The sequence below is a fragment of the Pteropus vampyrus genome, unplaced genomic scaffold (assembly GCF_000151845.1).
Source record: "Pteropus vampyrus isolate Shadow unplaced genomic scaffold, Pvam_2.0 Scaffold128, whole genome shotgun sequence".
Taxonomy (NCBI): domain Eukaryota; kingdom Metazoa; phylum Chordata; class Mammalia; order Chiroptera; family Pteropodidae; genus Pteropus; species Pteropus vampyrus.
This window is the reverse complement of record NW_011888909.1, coordinates 4,982,949-4,999,501: the sequence shown is the minus strand read 5'-3', so window position 1 is coordinate 4,999,501 and position 16,553 is coordinate 4,982,949. Positions and strand designations below refer to the sequence as shown.

General features: G+C 39.2%; 1 protein-coding gene across 2 annotated transcripts in view; it reads left to right on the top strand.

The window, feature by feature from the left end:
* The window catches only part of VKORC1L1 (vitamin K epoxide reductase complex subunit 1 like 1), a 65,022-nt gene extending 50,872 nt beyond the window's left edge, over positions 1 to 14,150 (top strand). Inside the window, exons 2-4 of one of the 2 annotated variants that reach the window (XM_011366993.2) lie at positions 7,351 to 7,460; positions 9,827 to 10,001; positions 10,350 to 10,568. In XM_011366993.2, coding sequence (XP_011365295.1) covers positions 7,351 to 7,460; positions 9,827 to 9,996 — 280 coding nt within the window. In that variant the 3' untranslated portion in view covers positions 9,997 to 10,001; positions 10,350 to 10,568. Of the gene's footprint in view, positions 1 to 7,350; positions 7,461 to 9,826; positions 10,002 to 10,349 lie in introns of both variants that reach the window. The other variant, XM_011366992.2, reaches the window with a different exon arrangement.
* The last annotated feature ends 2,403 nt before the right edge of the window (positions 14,151 to 16,553 follow it).

Sequence of the window (16,553 nt, the reverse complement as noted above, 5' to 3'; positions counted from 1 at the left end):
ATGCACTTATAAATGGGATTGTTTTCTTAATTTCTCCTTCTCGTCATTCAATATTAATGTATAGAAATGTAATGGATTTCCATATGTTCATTTTGTGTCCTGTGACTTTACTGAATTTATTAATTCCATTAATTCTTTGGTGGATTCCTTACTTCTTCCTTTACAATTTGGATGGTTTTTATTTCTTTTTCTTCTCTGATTGCTGTGACGAGGACTTCCAATACTATATTGAATAACAGTGGTGTGTGTGGGCATCGTTTTGTTCCTGATCTGTTCCTCTCAGCTTTTCACCATGGAGCATTATGTTAACTGTGGGCTCATCATGCCGAGATAAAGTTCCTTCTATACCACTTTGTTGGGAGATTTTATAAATGGATGTTGAATTTTGTCAAAAGTTTTTTCTGCCTCTATCGAGATAATCATATGATTCTTATCCTTGGTTTTGCTGATGTGATGAATTACATTAATTGTTTTGTGGATGTTGAACCACCCTTGCATCCCTGGTGTAAATCTCACTTGATCATGGTATATCATCCTTTTAATGTATTGTTGAATTCAGTTTGCTAATATTTTGTTGAGAATTTTTGCCTCTATGTTCATCAGGGATATTGGCCCGTAATTCTCCGTTTTTTGTAGTTTCTTTGTCTGTTTTGGTGTCAGAGTAATACTGGCCTAATAAATGAGTTTGGAATAATTTGACTATAGGTATTAATTCTATAAATATTTGGTAGAATTCACCTTTGAAGCCATCTAGTCTAGGGCTTTTGTTTGTTGGGAATTTTTAAATTATTATTGCTTCATTTTCATTGCTCTTAATTGATCGGTCCAGATTCTGTTTATTCCTGGTCTGATCCTTGAAGGCTGTATATTTCTAGAAATTAATTTATTCCAGATTGTCCAATTTGTTGGCATATACTTGTTCGTGGTATTCTTTAATGATGCTTTGTATTTCTGTGGTGTTAGTTGTAATGTCTTTAATATCTGATTTTATTTATTTGGGCTCTCTTTTGCTCGATGAGTCTTGCAAGAGGTTTGTCCATTTTGTTTATCCTTTTAGAGAGCCAGCTCTTAGTTTCATTGATATTTTCTATTATATTTTAGTTTCTGTTTTATTTATTTCCACTCTGATCTTATTATTTCCTTCTTTATACTTTGAGTTTTGTTTGTTCTTCTTTTTCTGATTCCTTTAGGTGTAAAGTTAGATTGTTTATTTGGGATTTTTCCTGCTTCTTGAGGTAGGCCTGTATACCTATGAACTTTCCTCTTAATACTGCTTTTGCTGCTTCCCATAAATTTTGTAAAGTTGTGTTTTCATTTGTCTCAAGGTAGTTTTTTTATTTCTTGTTTGATTTCTTCTTTGATCCATTGGTTGCTTAGTAACATGTTTAATTGCCATGTATTTGTGTGTTTTCCATTTTTCTTCAGTTGATTTCTAGTTTCATGCCATTGTGGTCAGAAAATATACTTGATATAATTTCAATCTTTTTAAATTTATTGAGGCCTGTTTTGTGGCCCGATATGTGGTCTACATGTTCCTTGTGCATTTGAGACAAATGTGTAATCTGCATTTTGGGGATGAAATATTCTATAATTACCAGTTAAGTCATTCTAGTCTAATATGGCATTTAAAACCATTGTTTTCTTATTAATTTTCTGTCTGAGTGATCTATTTATTGAGGTAAGTGGAGTACCTTAATCTCCACTATCATTGTATTACTGTTAATTTCTGCCTTTATCTCCATTAATATTTGGTTTATATACTTGGCTACTCCCATGTTGGGTGTCTAGATACTTAAAATTGTTATATCCTCTTCTTGGATTGACCACTTTATCATTATGTAATGTTTTTCTTTGTCTCTTTTTGTCTTAAAGTCTATTTTGTCTGAGTATTGCCGCACATCCTCCCCCCGCCCCGCCCCCACCAGCTTTCCTCTCATTTGTTTGCATGGAATATCTTTTCCATCCCTTCACTTTCAGTCTGTGTGTCTCTTTCCATCCAAAGTAAGTTTCTTGTGAGCCTGGGCCCAGTGCGCAGCTGCACAGTGGTTGGAGGCGGGGTGGCAGTCCCTGCTGCCTGCCTGCTTCTGCTCCTGCTGCTCAGGGCCTGGGACCCAGCGCCAGCAGCATCCCGACACACCACTGCTAGTCAGCGAAGACATGAAGCGCACAGTGGCCCTGAGCAGGCACCTGGCCAAGGTGACAGCTAACATGGGCCCAGCATCAACACCCCTCCAACGCCCACGCCATCTCCTTCCTTCTGGTCTTGGAGTCAGAGCTCAAGGCTTGGCTGGCACAGTTCAGTGTGCAGGTGAAAGAAGCAGATGAGGAAAAGAACAATCTGGAAGTACAAGAAATTAAAATTAAGGGTAAAATGGGATATTCTTCATGGTCAAGCTTTCATTTGCTCTTGGTTCAAGATCCAGTCATTGTGGAAATAGGCTACACCCATGTGCTTCTACCATATCTAATCCAAATCAGTCAGTCAGAGAAACAGTTGTGGTGTTTGAGGGCAACCATTATTTCTACTCTCCTTGTCCATGTGTCTGAAGCTTGCCTCTCAATATGTGAAGATACAAACCATGTGTCTGAAGCTTGCCTCTCAATATGTGAAGGGCTGCACCAAGTTGGAGAACCTGACACGGTCTGAGGACCTCTTAGATTATGGACCTTTCAGGAACATCCCTGCTTATAGTCATGATACTTTTAAAGTGCATTATGAGAACAACAGCCCGTTCCTGACTATCATCAGCAAGACCTGAGTCATCGAGGTCTCTCACGGATAATATTGCTGTGGAAGAAATGTGAACTTAAAGCAAACAGGGGCTGTGCTTAAGGGGCCTTTTTCACACTGTGATTACCAGAGACAACCAGGTAGTGGTATACCCTCCATCGTTCTTTTAAGACTATCCTCCCTGCCACTATCTGTGATGTTTATTAGTGGGATGAGATTAGCAGTGTTTCCACCAGCGACCTCCTTGTTTTGGATCAATCCATAGAGATGGAAATCCAGTCTCGCTTCCCTCTTTTTTGGAGGGTGGAAGACCTATTACATCGTTGGCTACAATCTCCTAAACTATGAGTACTGCTATAATTTGGTTGACCAGTATGCACTGAAGATGAGGTTTGTGGACCACGTTTGATGAGCAAATACATTCTCTGGCTGTGAAGATCATCTTGCCCGAAGGGGCCAAGAACATCCAACTTGACAGTCCCTGTGAAATCAGCCATGTCCCAGATGAGCTGCACTACACCTACCTGGACACATTTGGTCGTCCTATGATTGTTGCCTACAAGAAAAATCTGGTAGAACAGCACAATCAGGAAATCGCTGCAAGGTGCCCATGCTGCAGAAGCCCGTGCTGGTGACTGCTTTCTCTATCTTGTTCTTCATGGTCATCATCTACATCAGGCTGGACTTTTCCATCACAAAGGATCCGTCCGCAGAAGCCAGGATGAAGATGGCCTGCATCACAGAGCAGGTCTCGACCCTGGGCAATAAGAGAGTAGGTCCCTGCCATCACTTTCATGAGATGGCAGCAAGTATAAGCAGTCCCAAGATGTGTCCACCCTCAACAGTGGCAAGAAGAGACTGGAAACGGAACACGAGGCCTTGACCAGGGAGACTGTGCTGCTGCAGTCCAGGCTGTAGACAGAGGGCTCTGACCTGTGTGACAAAGTGAACAAAATGCAAACTGGAGGCACAGGTCAAGGAGCTGGTGCTGAAGTCAGCAGTGAAAGCAGGGTGGCTAGTGACTGGCAAGCTTAAGAAAGACATGGACATTGGGAACAAGAAACTTATCTCTGGAAAGTGACAGGAGCTGATCACCAAGGTCAGCCACATCCTGGATGCACTGTAGCCCCTGCCAGTTGTCCCCAGGGTGGGCCCAGGGTGCTGCACTTACAGATGGCAGGCACGTGTGGGGTGGGATTTGGGGAGGGGTGAACATCGAGGCCAGTGAATGCTGGCATCTGTATTTTGTGAAAGGCCTTCAAGGAAGAGAAGCCAGGCCCCGCCTGCCTCAGGCAACACGAGCAGCTTAGTTTTTGTCCCTAAAGTGTTCCTTTAAAACAAACAAACAAAACCTTCCATTAAACATAAAATATCTTTGTGTTTTGAGCAAAGAAATTTTCTGTATTTAATTGGTTTTGTTTTGTTCTGAAGCCTAAGATTCTTTCAAGCCTGTAAGCCCCTTGTTTTAATTCCTGATGTTTGGATAATTTACAAGTGGGCGCATGCTTTTTAAAATGTGTGTGACCAGATGAAGGTAAAGCAGGCAGTTTGTAGATGGGTCTTATTTTTTGTATAATCCTTTCTACCACTTTATGTCTTTTGATCATAGCAGTTAGTCCGTTTAAATTTAAAGTAATTGAGTCTACGGCCATGGTACCCTGAACAAGCTCGGTCCCGTCTAATCTCGGAAGCTAAGCAGGGTCTGGCCTGGTGTATTTATTTGGATGGGAGACCACCTAGGAAGACCAGGTGCTGTAGGCTTAAAAAATAAAAAATAAGGGATTGTAAGCCGACAAGGTCCTTGCAATCTGTGAGGTCAACCAAGGGTTGCCTCACCTAAAAAAAATAATTATTGATAGGTATGTGTTTATTACAACGTTTTGTTAATTTTTTTTTTGGTTGTTTTTAATTCTTCTCTCTTCTCTTGATCCCTTTCTTTTTGATTTACTGGTTTCCTCTAGCATTTTAATTGAATTTCTTTCTCTTTACTTTTTGTAGGTTTTTAGGTTATGGTTATCATGAGTTTCACATATAATATCCATCTATATCTATAGTATTCTATTTTCAGCTGATAAGCATTTAAATTCAAACATATTCTAAAAGCACTGTATTTTTACTTTCCCCTCCATTCCTTGTTTTTGTCACCATGTTTTATGTCTTTTTGTTTTGTGTATCCCCTGACTGTTTATTGTATTTATAGTTAATTTTGCTACTTTTGTCTTTTAACCTTCATAATAGCTTTTTAACCCTTTTCTTGTTTAGAAAAAACAAGTGCAGCTCACTGCCAGCATTCATTTAACATCACGTATAGGAATGCTATGTTTTCTAGGATTTGACAATTTTAGCAATCAAGAATTACTGTATTTTGTAAATGGAAATACCACTACTAAAAACAGTGCTATAAATAGAATGATGCTATTTATTTCCAAAGACTATCAATACACTAGAGCGATGTGAAAATAATAATGGCAGACTTTGGGGGTAAGGTTAGTACTGTCATCCACAAGTTATCTTCGGGTAAATGCTGCAGCGCCAAGTATTGCTGGCGAGTATTCTTGGGGCAAATGGGAAATGGGTTAAGTGATTGATTCACTGTGTGTATTATATATTTGCCTTTACCAGTGAGATTTTTTTTCTTTCTTGTATTTTCTTACTTCTGGTTATGACTTTTTCTTTTCTGCATAAAGAAGACCCTTTAACATTTCTGGTAAAGCCAGTTTAGCGTTGGTGAACTCAAATACTTTTTGTTTGTCTGGGAAACTCTCTCCTTCAATCTGAATGATAACTTTGTTGAATGTAATATTCTAGGTTGTAGGTTTCTTTCTTTCAGCACTTTTCTTTCCTGCTACTTCCTTCTGACCTATAGAGTTGCTGCTGAGAAATCAGCTGATAGCCTTTTGGAGCGTCCCTTGTATGTGACTTATTTTGTCATTCTTGCTGCCTTTAAAATTGACTCTTTATCCTTAACTTTTGCCATTTTAATTACACTGTGTCTTGGTGTGGGCCTCTTTGGGTTCATCTTGTTAGAAACTAATTCTCTGTGCTTGCTGAACTTGGAGATCTGTTTCCTTCCCCTTAGGAAAGTTTTCAGACATTATTTCTTCATATATACTTTGTGTCACTTTCTCTGTCTCTTCTCCTTCTGGAATTCCTATAATGTGAATGTTAGCGCACTAGATGTTATCCCAGAAGTCACTTATTCTCTTCATTTTTTAGAATTCACTTTTGATTTTGCTGGGGTGATTTCCACCATTCTGTCTTCCAGGTCACTAATCTGTTCTGTATTAACTGATTTGATGTTGATTCCTCTAATTTATTCTTCTTTTTAGTTATTATATTCTTCATCTCTGATTGGTTCTTTGTTACATTTTCTAACTCTTTGAAGTGCTCTCCCAATCTTGACAAAGTAGCTTCTGTGTAGACTGTGTGTGGGATGGTTTTGGCAAGCAGGTTGTAGTTGGAGCAGATGCGTGAAGCCTGGCAAGAAGGAATGGGTTCAGGGCGGGGCTGCTCTGAGTGAAGGTGTCGTAAAACCCTGCTGGCTCCACACTTTCTCTAGATGGGGCAATGAGTCTGCACCACTGCACATCGCTCGTTTGCACCCTCTCAGTTGGGGCAACCCCACGTATGTGGGCAGCAGTGCCCCGCTAACTCTGCACAGAGCAGCCCTACCTGTGGGTACTGTGATGCTTTGCCAGTTCTGTACCTTCTCTCAGTGGGCCACAGCAGTGTTCCAGTATCTCTGCAGTTTCTTTGGACAAGGCAGCCCTACAAATGGATACCTCAGCATTTTGCTAGCTCTGCACTTTATCCAGCGCCCTGCCATACCTGCCAGATCAATCTCCAGGTGGAGGGACCTCTTGCACGCATGCTATGGTGCCCTCCTGTTCGTGCTAGAGCTAGCTCCGGGAGGATTGGCTGGGTACATGCTGCAGCAGCCCTGCAGGTTGACCAGAGAACCTGAATAGAGTTTCACCTGCTGTGCAAGTGCAGGGGAAACAAACGGTAGTGCTCAGCCAGCGGTTCCTCAGGTTCTGGAGTGTTCTCATGGTTCCCCAACCTTATCTATGCAGTCTCTCTCTTTCGTTTGTTGTGCAGAAGCTGTTCAGTTGGCCTTCAGTTGTCTCCCAGAAGGAATTGCTCTAAATATAGGTGTACGTTAGATGTGTTCTTGGGCCTTTGTCAGTCTACATGCTTTGAATGAATAGGACAACTTAAATCAATGACTTTCAGCTGAGGGTGATTTTGCCCCCAGGGGACATTTTTGGTGGCCACAACTGGCAGAGTACTACTAGCATCTAGTGGGTAGGGGCCAAGGATACTACTAAACATGCTGTGATGCACCGAACCACCCCTTACACAAAGAATGAGCATAAACTGTCAGTGGTGCTGCTGCTAAGAGACCCTAGCTGAAATTGAAAGAGCCTCCTGCAAATTAGCCGTTCTGATGACATCAGAAAAAGAATACTATGTCTTACCTTTTGGAAAAAAAAGGCTATTTAGGAATTGGCATCTTAGAGATTCGGATGGGTATATTGGCATGACATTCTCAGATAATTTTACATTTTTCAAAATAGGAAAACTCAAATATAGGGTTACTGGTTTTCCTTATTTTACAGATGGGGTCGAGGATTTGGTCTTTTGGGTTCCATTTTTGGAAAGGATGGTGTATTAAATCAGCCAAACAGTGTCTTTGGACTTATATTTTATATACTACAGTTATTACTTGGTAAGTATGTATATAGTAATACAAAAATGAGCTTTTTTATTACCTTCCATTTAGAAGTTTGTATCTTTGCCTTGAAGCGTGTCTTTATTAAATAAAAGCATATGATAGAACCAGTAGTTTCTTACACACTTTTGTGTTGTGAAACTTGGTTCACTAAGATTTTGATGATGCTAATGCTGACTTTGGTATCTGTTGGTGTTTAATCAGGGATAGTGGCATCTCATGATGATCAGAAAAACCTGTCCCATTCAAGGAAATTACTACTCCAAACAGTCTTCCCTGGAAACCTTTTATCTTACTATTTTATATACTCTGTAGCTATTTTTAAATATATGCACTAAGAAAACAATGGTAAACGATATCCATAACTCCATCACTTTTGCATATCTGCTATTTCCATTGCCTTCTGCTTTTTTCACTTAATTTTATACAAACTCTTATATTGTCTGTCCTCTTAAGTGCTTTGTTGTTGTTGACATCAGGGTTTCAAATTTTTTCATGTTCTGAGTAACACAGTGGTGATCAACTTGTTTAAAATCCCCTTCACACATACCCTTCCCTCTTTGAATTATTTCCACAGAATAAATTTCCAAACATGGGAGGAGTGAGTCAAAAATCAGATTTTTAAATGGATCTTAATAGGTATTAGCAAACTTGCTTTTCCTTCAATTGTCAGGTTTCCCAAAGCTTCATCTACTTTCATTTTTTAAAAGTGTGTTCTGTAAAATACCTAATTGAATAGTTACATATTAGTAGCTATTACTTTAATTTTACTATATTTTAATTTCTTTTTATTGCCAATTTAGTTATTGGGCTTCTCATAATAGTCTATTTTCATATTTGTTGCAAACATTCAACCTATCTTTTGTGAATTTTGATTGTACAAGTTTTTATACTTTTACAGTTATATCCATTTTTTGCTCTTGCATTTCAATGGTTAATATTCCTATTCATATTTATGTATTCATGTGCATTTTTAATGTCAGTGTCTTTACCATTGGAGGCACATTTGAACTCATCAGTTTCCAGAGCGCATCATCTTTACTCCCCTCTAAGTTGTTAGAGATACAGCATTTTCACTTTAATATTTCCATAGGTAATACATTCACCTGGTTTAAAAGTAAAAAAAAAAGAAAGAAAAAAGAAAAAGAAAACATGCTTTACACTGAAAACTCCGTCCTACCCTTGCCACCCTCTGTCCTCTTTCTACTGCCTCTGATCCCTGACTGGTAGCTTGTTGTCATCATTAGAGTTTCTTAAGGCATATTCCTCCTTTTTTAAACATAAAAGTCAGATGGTATACACACCATTCTGCATACATTTTTTTTTTTGCTTGACTGATGTATCGTGGTGATCTTTCCACAGCAATACATTAAGTGTCCTCATTCTTATAGCTGCAAAATACTCCATTTATTTAGAGTTATAGCACCTTTTAAATTCCATTGGGAATTTTATCCTGAGTTATGTTACATTAGGACAAGTTTGGTACAAATATTTAACTAATAGCTAGTATTTATGGAGCATTTCAAGTGTAACTATTAACTCTTTTAATCTACACAGTAGTCTTAGGGGAGATAGTCATGATTATTATCCCAATTTTACAGTTAACAACTTGTCCATATCATTTTGAAACTAACTTTCATAGGTTAACATTAAGGTGATAGCATCATTTTTTGAAGTTTTAGATGTTTAGCATAGGTGAGGTAAACAAATTTTTTTAGTAAAGAGCCAGATAGAAAATAATTTAGGCTTTGTTGGCTGTCGCAACTACTCAGCCATTCGAGTGTGAAGGCAGCCACAGACACTGAGTGTGGCTGGGTTCCAATAAATCTTTAGAAAAGCAGGTGGCCAGTCACATTTGTCAGTACCTGGCATAGGTAATCCAACAGCATCTTAGTCTTGAAGAACCTGATTAATTCATCATACTTCTAGTATGACTGATGTCATACTTCTAGTACTGACTGAAGTCAGGCCCCTGTGGCTAGGCTGCAGCCCACAGGCAACTTCCCATTAACAGGAAGCAGGGATTTCAGCTCCTTAACTATAACCTCTTCAAACCTCCTATCACCTATTATTTTTTTCTATTCCTGTTATTCTCATCCATTAGTTGTTGGGTATTTTAATATGCTCTTTTTTCTCCTCTCTCTGAAAGTAAATGCATGTTCTCAGTACAAAACAATACATTTAAAGATGTCAGATAGCATCAAGAATTCCGGCAAGTTTGTGTCATGAGGGCCCCAGCTGAACACACCCAACTGCCTTTGTTCTTGATCTGGTATGACCTACATGTGGCCTAGTGGCCAAATGTGGTTTCCCTTATTGTCCAGGGTGAGCCCTTTCTGAAATTTCTTTTTTTCCTTTTTCAGCAGCATGTTGGTGTAATCTTCTCCCATTATGGACTTTTGATAAATTTGATCTAAATATGGGAAAGCAAATTTTACTTTCCACAGATGGGGAGCCTGTAGTGAAAAGGCCAGGGAAAATGTGTCCTGCTTGGAAGAGAAGGTTGTGGTCCTCACGTTCCTTTCTTCATTAAGAAAGGTGGGGCTGTCAGTTTTACAAATCAGCTTCATTGTATAATGTAATTGCAAGACTACATTTTTCTTTGTGTGCCTTCAGTTAGGCTAGTTTATGAAATGAGTAATATTTTTTCTAGAATATCGACAAGTCAAAACCTTTGCAGCTATAAAATTGGTATTCTATATGCAAAGTCAACCTGCAAAATTTTAATAAAATAGGCCAGTAGTTTTTGTTCTCAAATTTCATAGTGTTTGCAGTAAGATCGGTATTCTAACACTGTAGCAAATCACAAATTGTTACCTTTTTAACTCAAAAACTTTCTCTGTGGTGTCTAGGTCTGATTGAGCCAAATGTCTCTTTCTCTTGCAGGCATGACAGCAAGTGCAGTTGCAGCTTTAATCCTCATGACATCCTCCATCGTGTCTGTAGTAGGTTCTTTGTACCTAGCCTACATTCTGTACTTTGTGCTAAAGGAGTTTTGCATCATCTGCGTCTTCACATACGTGCTGAACTTCATTCTTCTTATCATCAACTACAAACGACTAGTTTACTTGAATGAGGCCTGGAAACGGCAACTGCAGCCCAAGCAGGACTAACGAACTCTGACAGTCTGAAGATCCCTTTTCCGTTGTTTATTTGCAGCATTTTTTTTAATTTACAACAGACACTTTCCCTAAGAATCTTAAACTGATTTTTTAAAATCTTGTAAATTAGAAGGGTATTTTCTGTGTCAATCTTCATTTTAAATATGGATACAAAAACAAACAAAAAACATAGGCCGAACCAATCAAAGACAAGCTTTAACTTTACTTTGAAGATGTTTCTAAAATAATTAAATATAGCCCTAGCCCCCTTCCTTCAATTGTAAAGTGAGCAACCATTGCTAGTAATTCTCCACTGTGTATAAATTCAATTTCAGGTATAACAAATGTGATCATGACATGAAAATATTTTAGAATAGATACTGTATTAAATATTGCCATGTTTACAATATGTAATATGTTTTTAGCTGATGGATTTAAACATGTAGATTCAACTAGAATCTGTTTACGTTATATTTGTAAATAAAGGTAGAGTTATTGGATCCAGCCCTGCAGAACTTACTGTACAGTTTAGTTGAAGAGTAGCAATGAATTGTCAGCTCAACATTGACTCAAGAAATAGTGAAAATAGTAGGTCCTTACAGAGCATCTTGTGGGTGGTAAGGACTGAAAGCTGTGGGTCCAGCATTGACATCAAAAATAATGGAGTGGTTCCTTTTCCTCTCCTTCCTCTGAAAGGAAAGAACTATTTGGACACTCAAGTCAGACATATCTAGTCATAAAACTGGATCAATTATAACCTTACAGAATGAGTCATGTTACTAAATAAATCATTAAGTCCAAGGCCTTCAGGACACTAGAGATGGGGAAATGGGTAGATTTCTTTGGAGGATAGCTGGACATTTTAAGGTAAAGTCTCTTACAGCAGTTGAATTTTCATGCAGATATTTTGTCTTAACAGTGGTGCCAGTCAAACAGACAGTATTATGACCCTGAAATAACCAGTATAAGCCCACTCACTCCATAGTAGTATTGCTCTTGGGTAGCCCTGTAGTGTTTTCTGTTTCTTTCTGCACTAATTGGATGACGAGGTTAGTTGTTTCAGAGTCAAATCGTAAACCTGGATCTGTGAACTTCAGAGCTAACACACTGCTCAGCTTGCTTCATCAGGAGGAGCACTACAGGTAGAAATATTTCAAGGTGAAATACAGTAATGTTGTCACTACTCTTTCTTATAATTACACAAATGCAGAATTTTTAAAAGTGAGTTCATTAAACCCAAATGAAATTGTGACACCGTTTCTATGGTTAACATCTGATATCAAAATGTTAAAAGTGCCTTCTGTCTTAAATCTCAAACCAAATATTGTGTGTTGAACTTGGGCAGAAATGTCCTTTCTTAGCATGATGTAGATGATTTGCATTCTGTAGAAAGGTTCTGTATGATCATTCTATTTCTTAGGTTGAGAAGTGGTAGCAATGTTTTTGCTTCCGATTCAATTAATCATCATGTTAAAAGTAGACCAGTGATTTGAGTGCTTTATTTGCCTACTTTTTGAAGGGAGAGGACAGGTTCTACTCTGTAACATATGTGTAAAGTCAGCAGCTGTTTCCAACTGTCATAATTGATGCAGTGTATTCTCCTGGCCCACAGCAGGTATAAAATCTGAATTGTAATGAACTATTGAGTTTAAACCAGTTTTATAACAGATCGTTTAATTCAGATTTCATCCAGGCTGATGTTTTTCCCATGAATGTGAATATTTCGATGCCTGTTTTGTTCTTATTTCTAAAATTAGTTAAAGAACTGTGAAAACATTGATTAGATGTCTCGTGTTTATGGAGAAACAAGTCCTAATGTTGAAGTTGAACTGTGCAATGAGGTCATGTTGTAGCAGTGCTTCCAGTTCTACCAACTGTTTACTGGTTCTCATTTCTAAGCTATAGTGGAAATGGCTTGATGGTTAAGACTTCTGTGGTGTGTATAGCACTGATTGTGCTAAATAGGTTCCTCCCGTCTCAGTTTAATATGATTTTTCATATTTTGTATCAATCAGCAGAGTGTAGTTAAAGCTTGTCTTGATGTTGCATTTTTGCAAATGTCTTAAACTCGATGAGAAAATGTAAAAATGTTCAGCCAGACCCTTCAAGTTTTCCTTTGCTTTCCTAAGCCTGGGAGAAAACACCACTGTTTAAGTTGTATAAAAAAATTTGCCACATTCCTATGACCCAGAATTAATATCCTTTTTCTCACTGAGCAGTGAACACGTTCTGCCTGAAACAATAGCATTGTAATGCCATTATATCAGTAAGCAACAGAAAGAACCCTGGTGTGTGTTATTTGGTATTTTTGCCCTGGGAGAATTTAGGGACCCCTCTACACCCTCTATGCCACACCAGAAGAGGTGGGGAAAATGCTGTGTTATAAAATTTGAGGACTGTTATGACTGTTAGACTGAATAGTTAAACATTGCAAAATTATTAGTCACCAACATTGAAGAGCAGATTAGGGAAAATAAATTTCTGTTTGGAGCAGAAATTCCGTGCTTCTCGGTTTTTGAAATAATTTGTAACAAATGAAGCCTCTTATTTACTTGATAGTCACATCATTTGAATAAATAAGAGAGGTTGTGGTTAAATGATCAGTTCTAGGTAATCTAGGTGGTTTGGAGAATTTCGTTTGTTTGTTTTTATTGCAGCTAGTTGCTGTCAGTGAGGGTAATCTTCTGGAGAAATAACTCAGGTTTAACTAGCTGTGTGCCGGGAATTACTTTTACTTGATGTATATAGCCTCTCCTTAAATCCACTACTTTTAAAGACGGTGAAAGCATTGACTATTTTCATATGAAGAGACAAAGATCTGTCATTTGGTACAAGAGATCTTTGGATCTAATACTAGGTAGGATACAGGACCAAGGCTACAGTGAAATTTACACTCTTTGTTGGCTTACTTTGCTTATATTTCATTTATATTTATTTTTAAGACTCTCAGCAAAAGTGCAAAGTTATCTTCAGCAATTACTTCATACCTTAGATTGGTACCACTGCTTGACACCCATGAATGCTGACAGATCGTGAAAATCAGTATTAAACAGATGCCAACAAGAAACCCACTATCATTTTTGGTAACCTATTTGGGAAGGAGTACCTAATATGCACCTTTTGTCCTCATGTATTTTCCCCAAACATGCAAGCACTGGCAAAACATCTCTATTCAAACATGTTAGGCAGCACGTATGATTCCTAATTTGTGAGAACTACCCTTCAAAACGGAGGGAGGGGTGAGAGTTCAGGCTACTTAATTAAACATGTTTTTGACAAATTGGCTCAGAAAAGGTGTAACGTTTTGTTGTAAAACTGTATTAAGCATGGCCTAAGTATGAGGTATATGATCTGTATAGTATGTTCCATCAATATTTATTACTAGTGCTTTAAACTCCAGAGTAAACATTCATTTAAAATGGAGTTCACTAGGCAGATTTCCTCTCTAATACAGATGGGAATATTCTTTATCAGAGATTAGGACAGTTTTGCTAACTGGTAAAAACCAAATGTAAATATGTAAGAATGTTTATTTGTTGCACATAACTTTTTTGGTATAAAATAAATGTAGAAGTTACCTGTGGAAGTTGTGCTGCCGTCGTTCTTGTACTGAAGTATTAACACTTCAAAAAAGAAGCAGAAATGAATTCACTCATAAACTTCTTGAAGTAACCTCATTTCTACAGGTATACTGATTTGATTCTTCTTTTCTTAAATTATATGTAACTTATACAAGACACAAACTAAATTCTTAGAGATTCCAGTTCTTGGAATTCTGTAGGTTTATGAGGTATGTAGTTGTTAAGAATTAATGAAAAGGAGTTACTGCTTTCAGTTCTGTAAGCATACAGAATGTATTAATCACCTGTTTTTCCACTGCTTTACTTTAGCTCACCTTGAATACTACAAGCTTACAGTTTTTCTAAAAAGGTAACATCTGCAAGAAAGGTGAATCCATTTGAAATACAGTTTAGCGATATTATATTGAATAAATGTGTTCTGTGCTAGAACCTTAGGACTTAAGAAATGTGCCTTACAAATACATTGTTTCTTGATCATTGAAATGCTCTTTGCAAGGATACATTCCCTCCTATATTAAAAGGCAACATAGGAATTATAAGGTCTGAAAACCGAAACCATCTTTTCAAAATTTACCCTTCTGTTTCCTTTTACCCAATTGGGATATGATTTTAGGAAAATAGAAGATAAAGGATGACTAAAAGCCTGAAAGTAAAATTAGCCTTAAAACTCACATTAACTCTGATGGTGATAAGACATCAAAAGTGAATGAGACACCTAGATTGGGAAAGGTAAAAAAATGCTCTGATCCAAGAATTGGGTAAACACTGTTTGCCTCTCATGACCACATCAGAATTGCAACTTAACTAAAAAATAATCTTCACTGGGAATTAATTAAGGTCTGGCTGAACAGAAGTCCTGCAACTGGGGACATACAGAGGTGGCCACCTCCACCTCCTCCAGACTGGTGGAGATGCGAAATGGGTAGGTCCCGCGTGTGGCAGTTGAGAATGGGGAGGGATATCTCGGCTTCAGAGGTTCCCCCTGGAGAAGTGAGTGTGGTCCCAACCTCACGCTGGGACCCCAGCCCAGGGAAAGAGGTCCCCACAACCTCTGGCTGTGAAATCCAGCAGAGATCGTGGATGAGAGAAATAGAGGGCTGTGGGAGTCACAGACGTTCTCTTTAAAGGGCTCGCACACAGACTTGTTTGGTGACGGACTCTCACTGTGAGCTCAAGCGCTAGGGCAGCTGTTCGAGTAGCACCAGGGACATACAGGGAGGAACTGGATTGTCTGACTTCAGTGCGAGGACTGAGGGGTAGCTTTATCTTAAACAGAAGTGCTGGCAGTATCCATTTTCCTTTGTTGAGCTCTCCCCACATCTGGTGCACAAAGGCAGACGGCCGCCACCTCTGGGCTCCATAAACCAGACTAACACAGGTCACCCCGCCCACGTGATTTCCTGAGATTCTGTCCCTTCCATCTTGCCAGCCCACCCAAGCCGTCTACAGTGTTTTTTTTCCATACAAATGGACCATCTTGGCTTATGCTGTGGACTTCCCTAAAATTTCTCAAAAGGTTCACAAAATCCAAACAAGCAGCATCTGGCTTCAGGGTGCCCTGGGCTACTTGCTGAGCAGCACCAAGCCCAGCATTAGCAGCAGCCAGGCTCAGTTCCCAGCTTGGCATCCCAAGGCACCTCAGCCCAGCACAGGTGGCGGCCATCTACGGACTGCCTGTTGACTCTTGCCAGGTGGCCCCGGGTAGGGCACAAGCTATAGCTGAACTTGGCCTGTGGCTGGGTGCCTCCCAAGAGGCACTTGGGCCTGCACACCCAGTGACCAGCTTTGATAAAGCCAGAGCACTACCCAGGGCACCATCTGAGGCGGACACACTCAAAGGGCAGATTGGGCAGGTACCAGAGTCCTGCTAAAGTGAATCCTGTTCCCCTCACCAGCCAATACTCACAACCAATCGGCCTGAGGGTCAGTCCCTCCCACTGGTGTGCGAACAGCAACCAAGGCTCAACTACAGTGAGAGGCACACAGACACACCTTGGGCACCCAGCTCAAGTGACCAGGGAAGACTGCCACAGAACACCTACTACATTAGGCCACTCTCTGAAGACTGGGAGACTTAGGAGCCCTCCCTAATACAAACAAATGCAGGAAGGCAGCCAAATAGGGAGAGAAGTCCCATGTGAAAATAGACAACGCTCCAGAAAAAGAACAACTAAATGGAGACAACCAGTCTACTAGGTGCAGAGTTCAAAATACTGGTTATAAGGATGCTTTATTAACTTAAGGGAAGAGTAGATGAACGCAGAACTTTAACAAAGATATAGAAAATATAAAAATGGAGGTAGAAATCATAAAAAAGAACAAGTCAGAAATGAAGACTACATTAGAGGGAATCAACAGATTAGATGAAGCAGAGGGTCGAATCAGTGATCTAGAAGACAAGGTAGCAG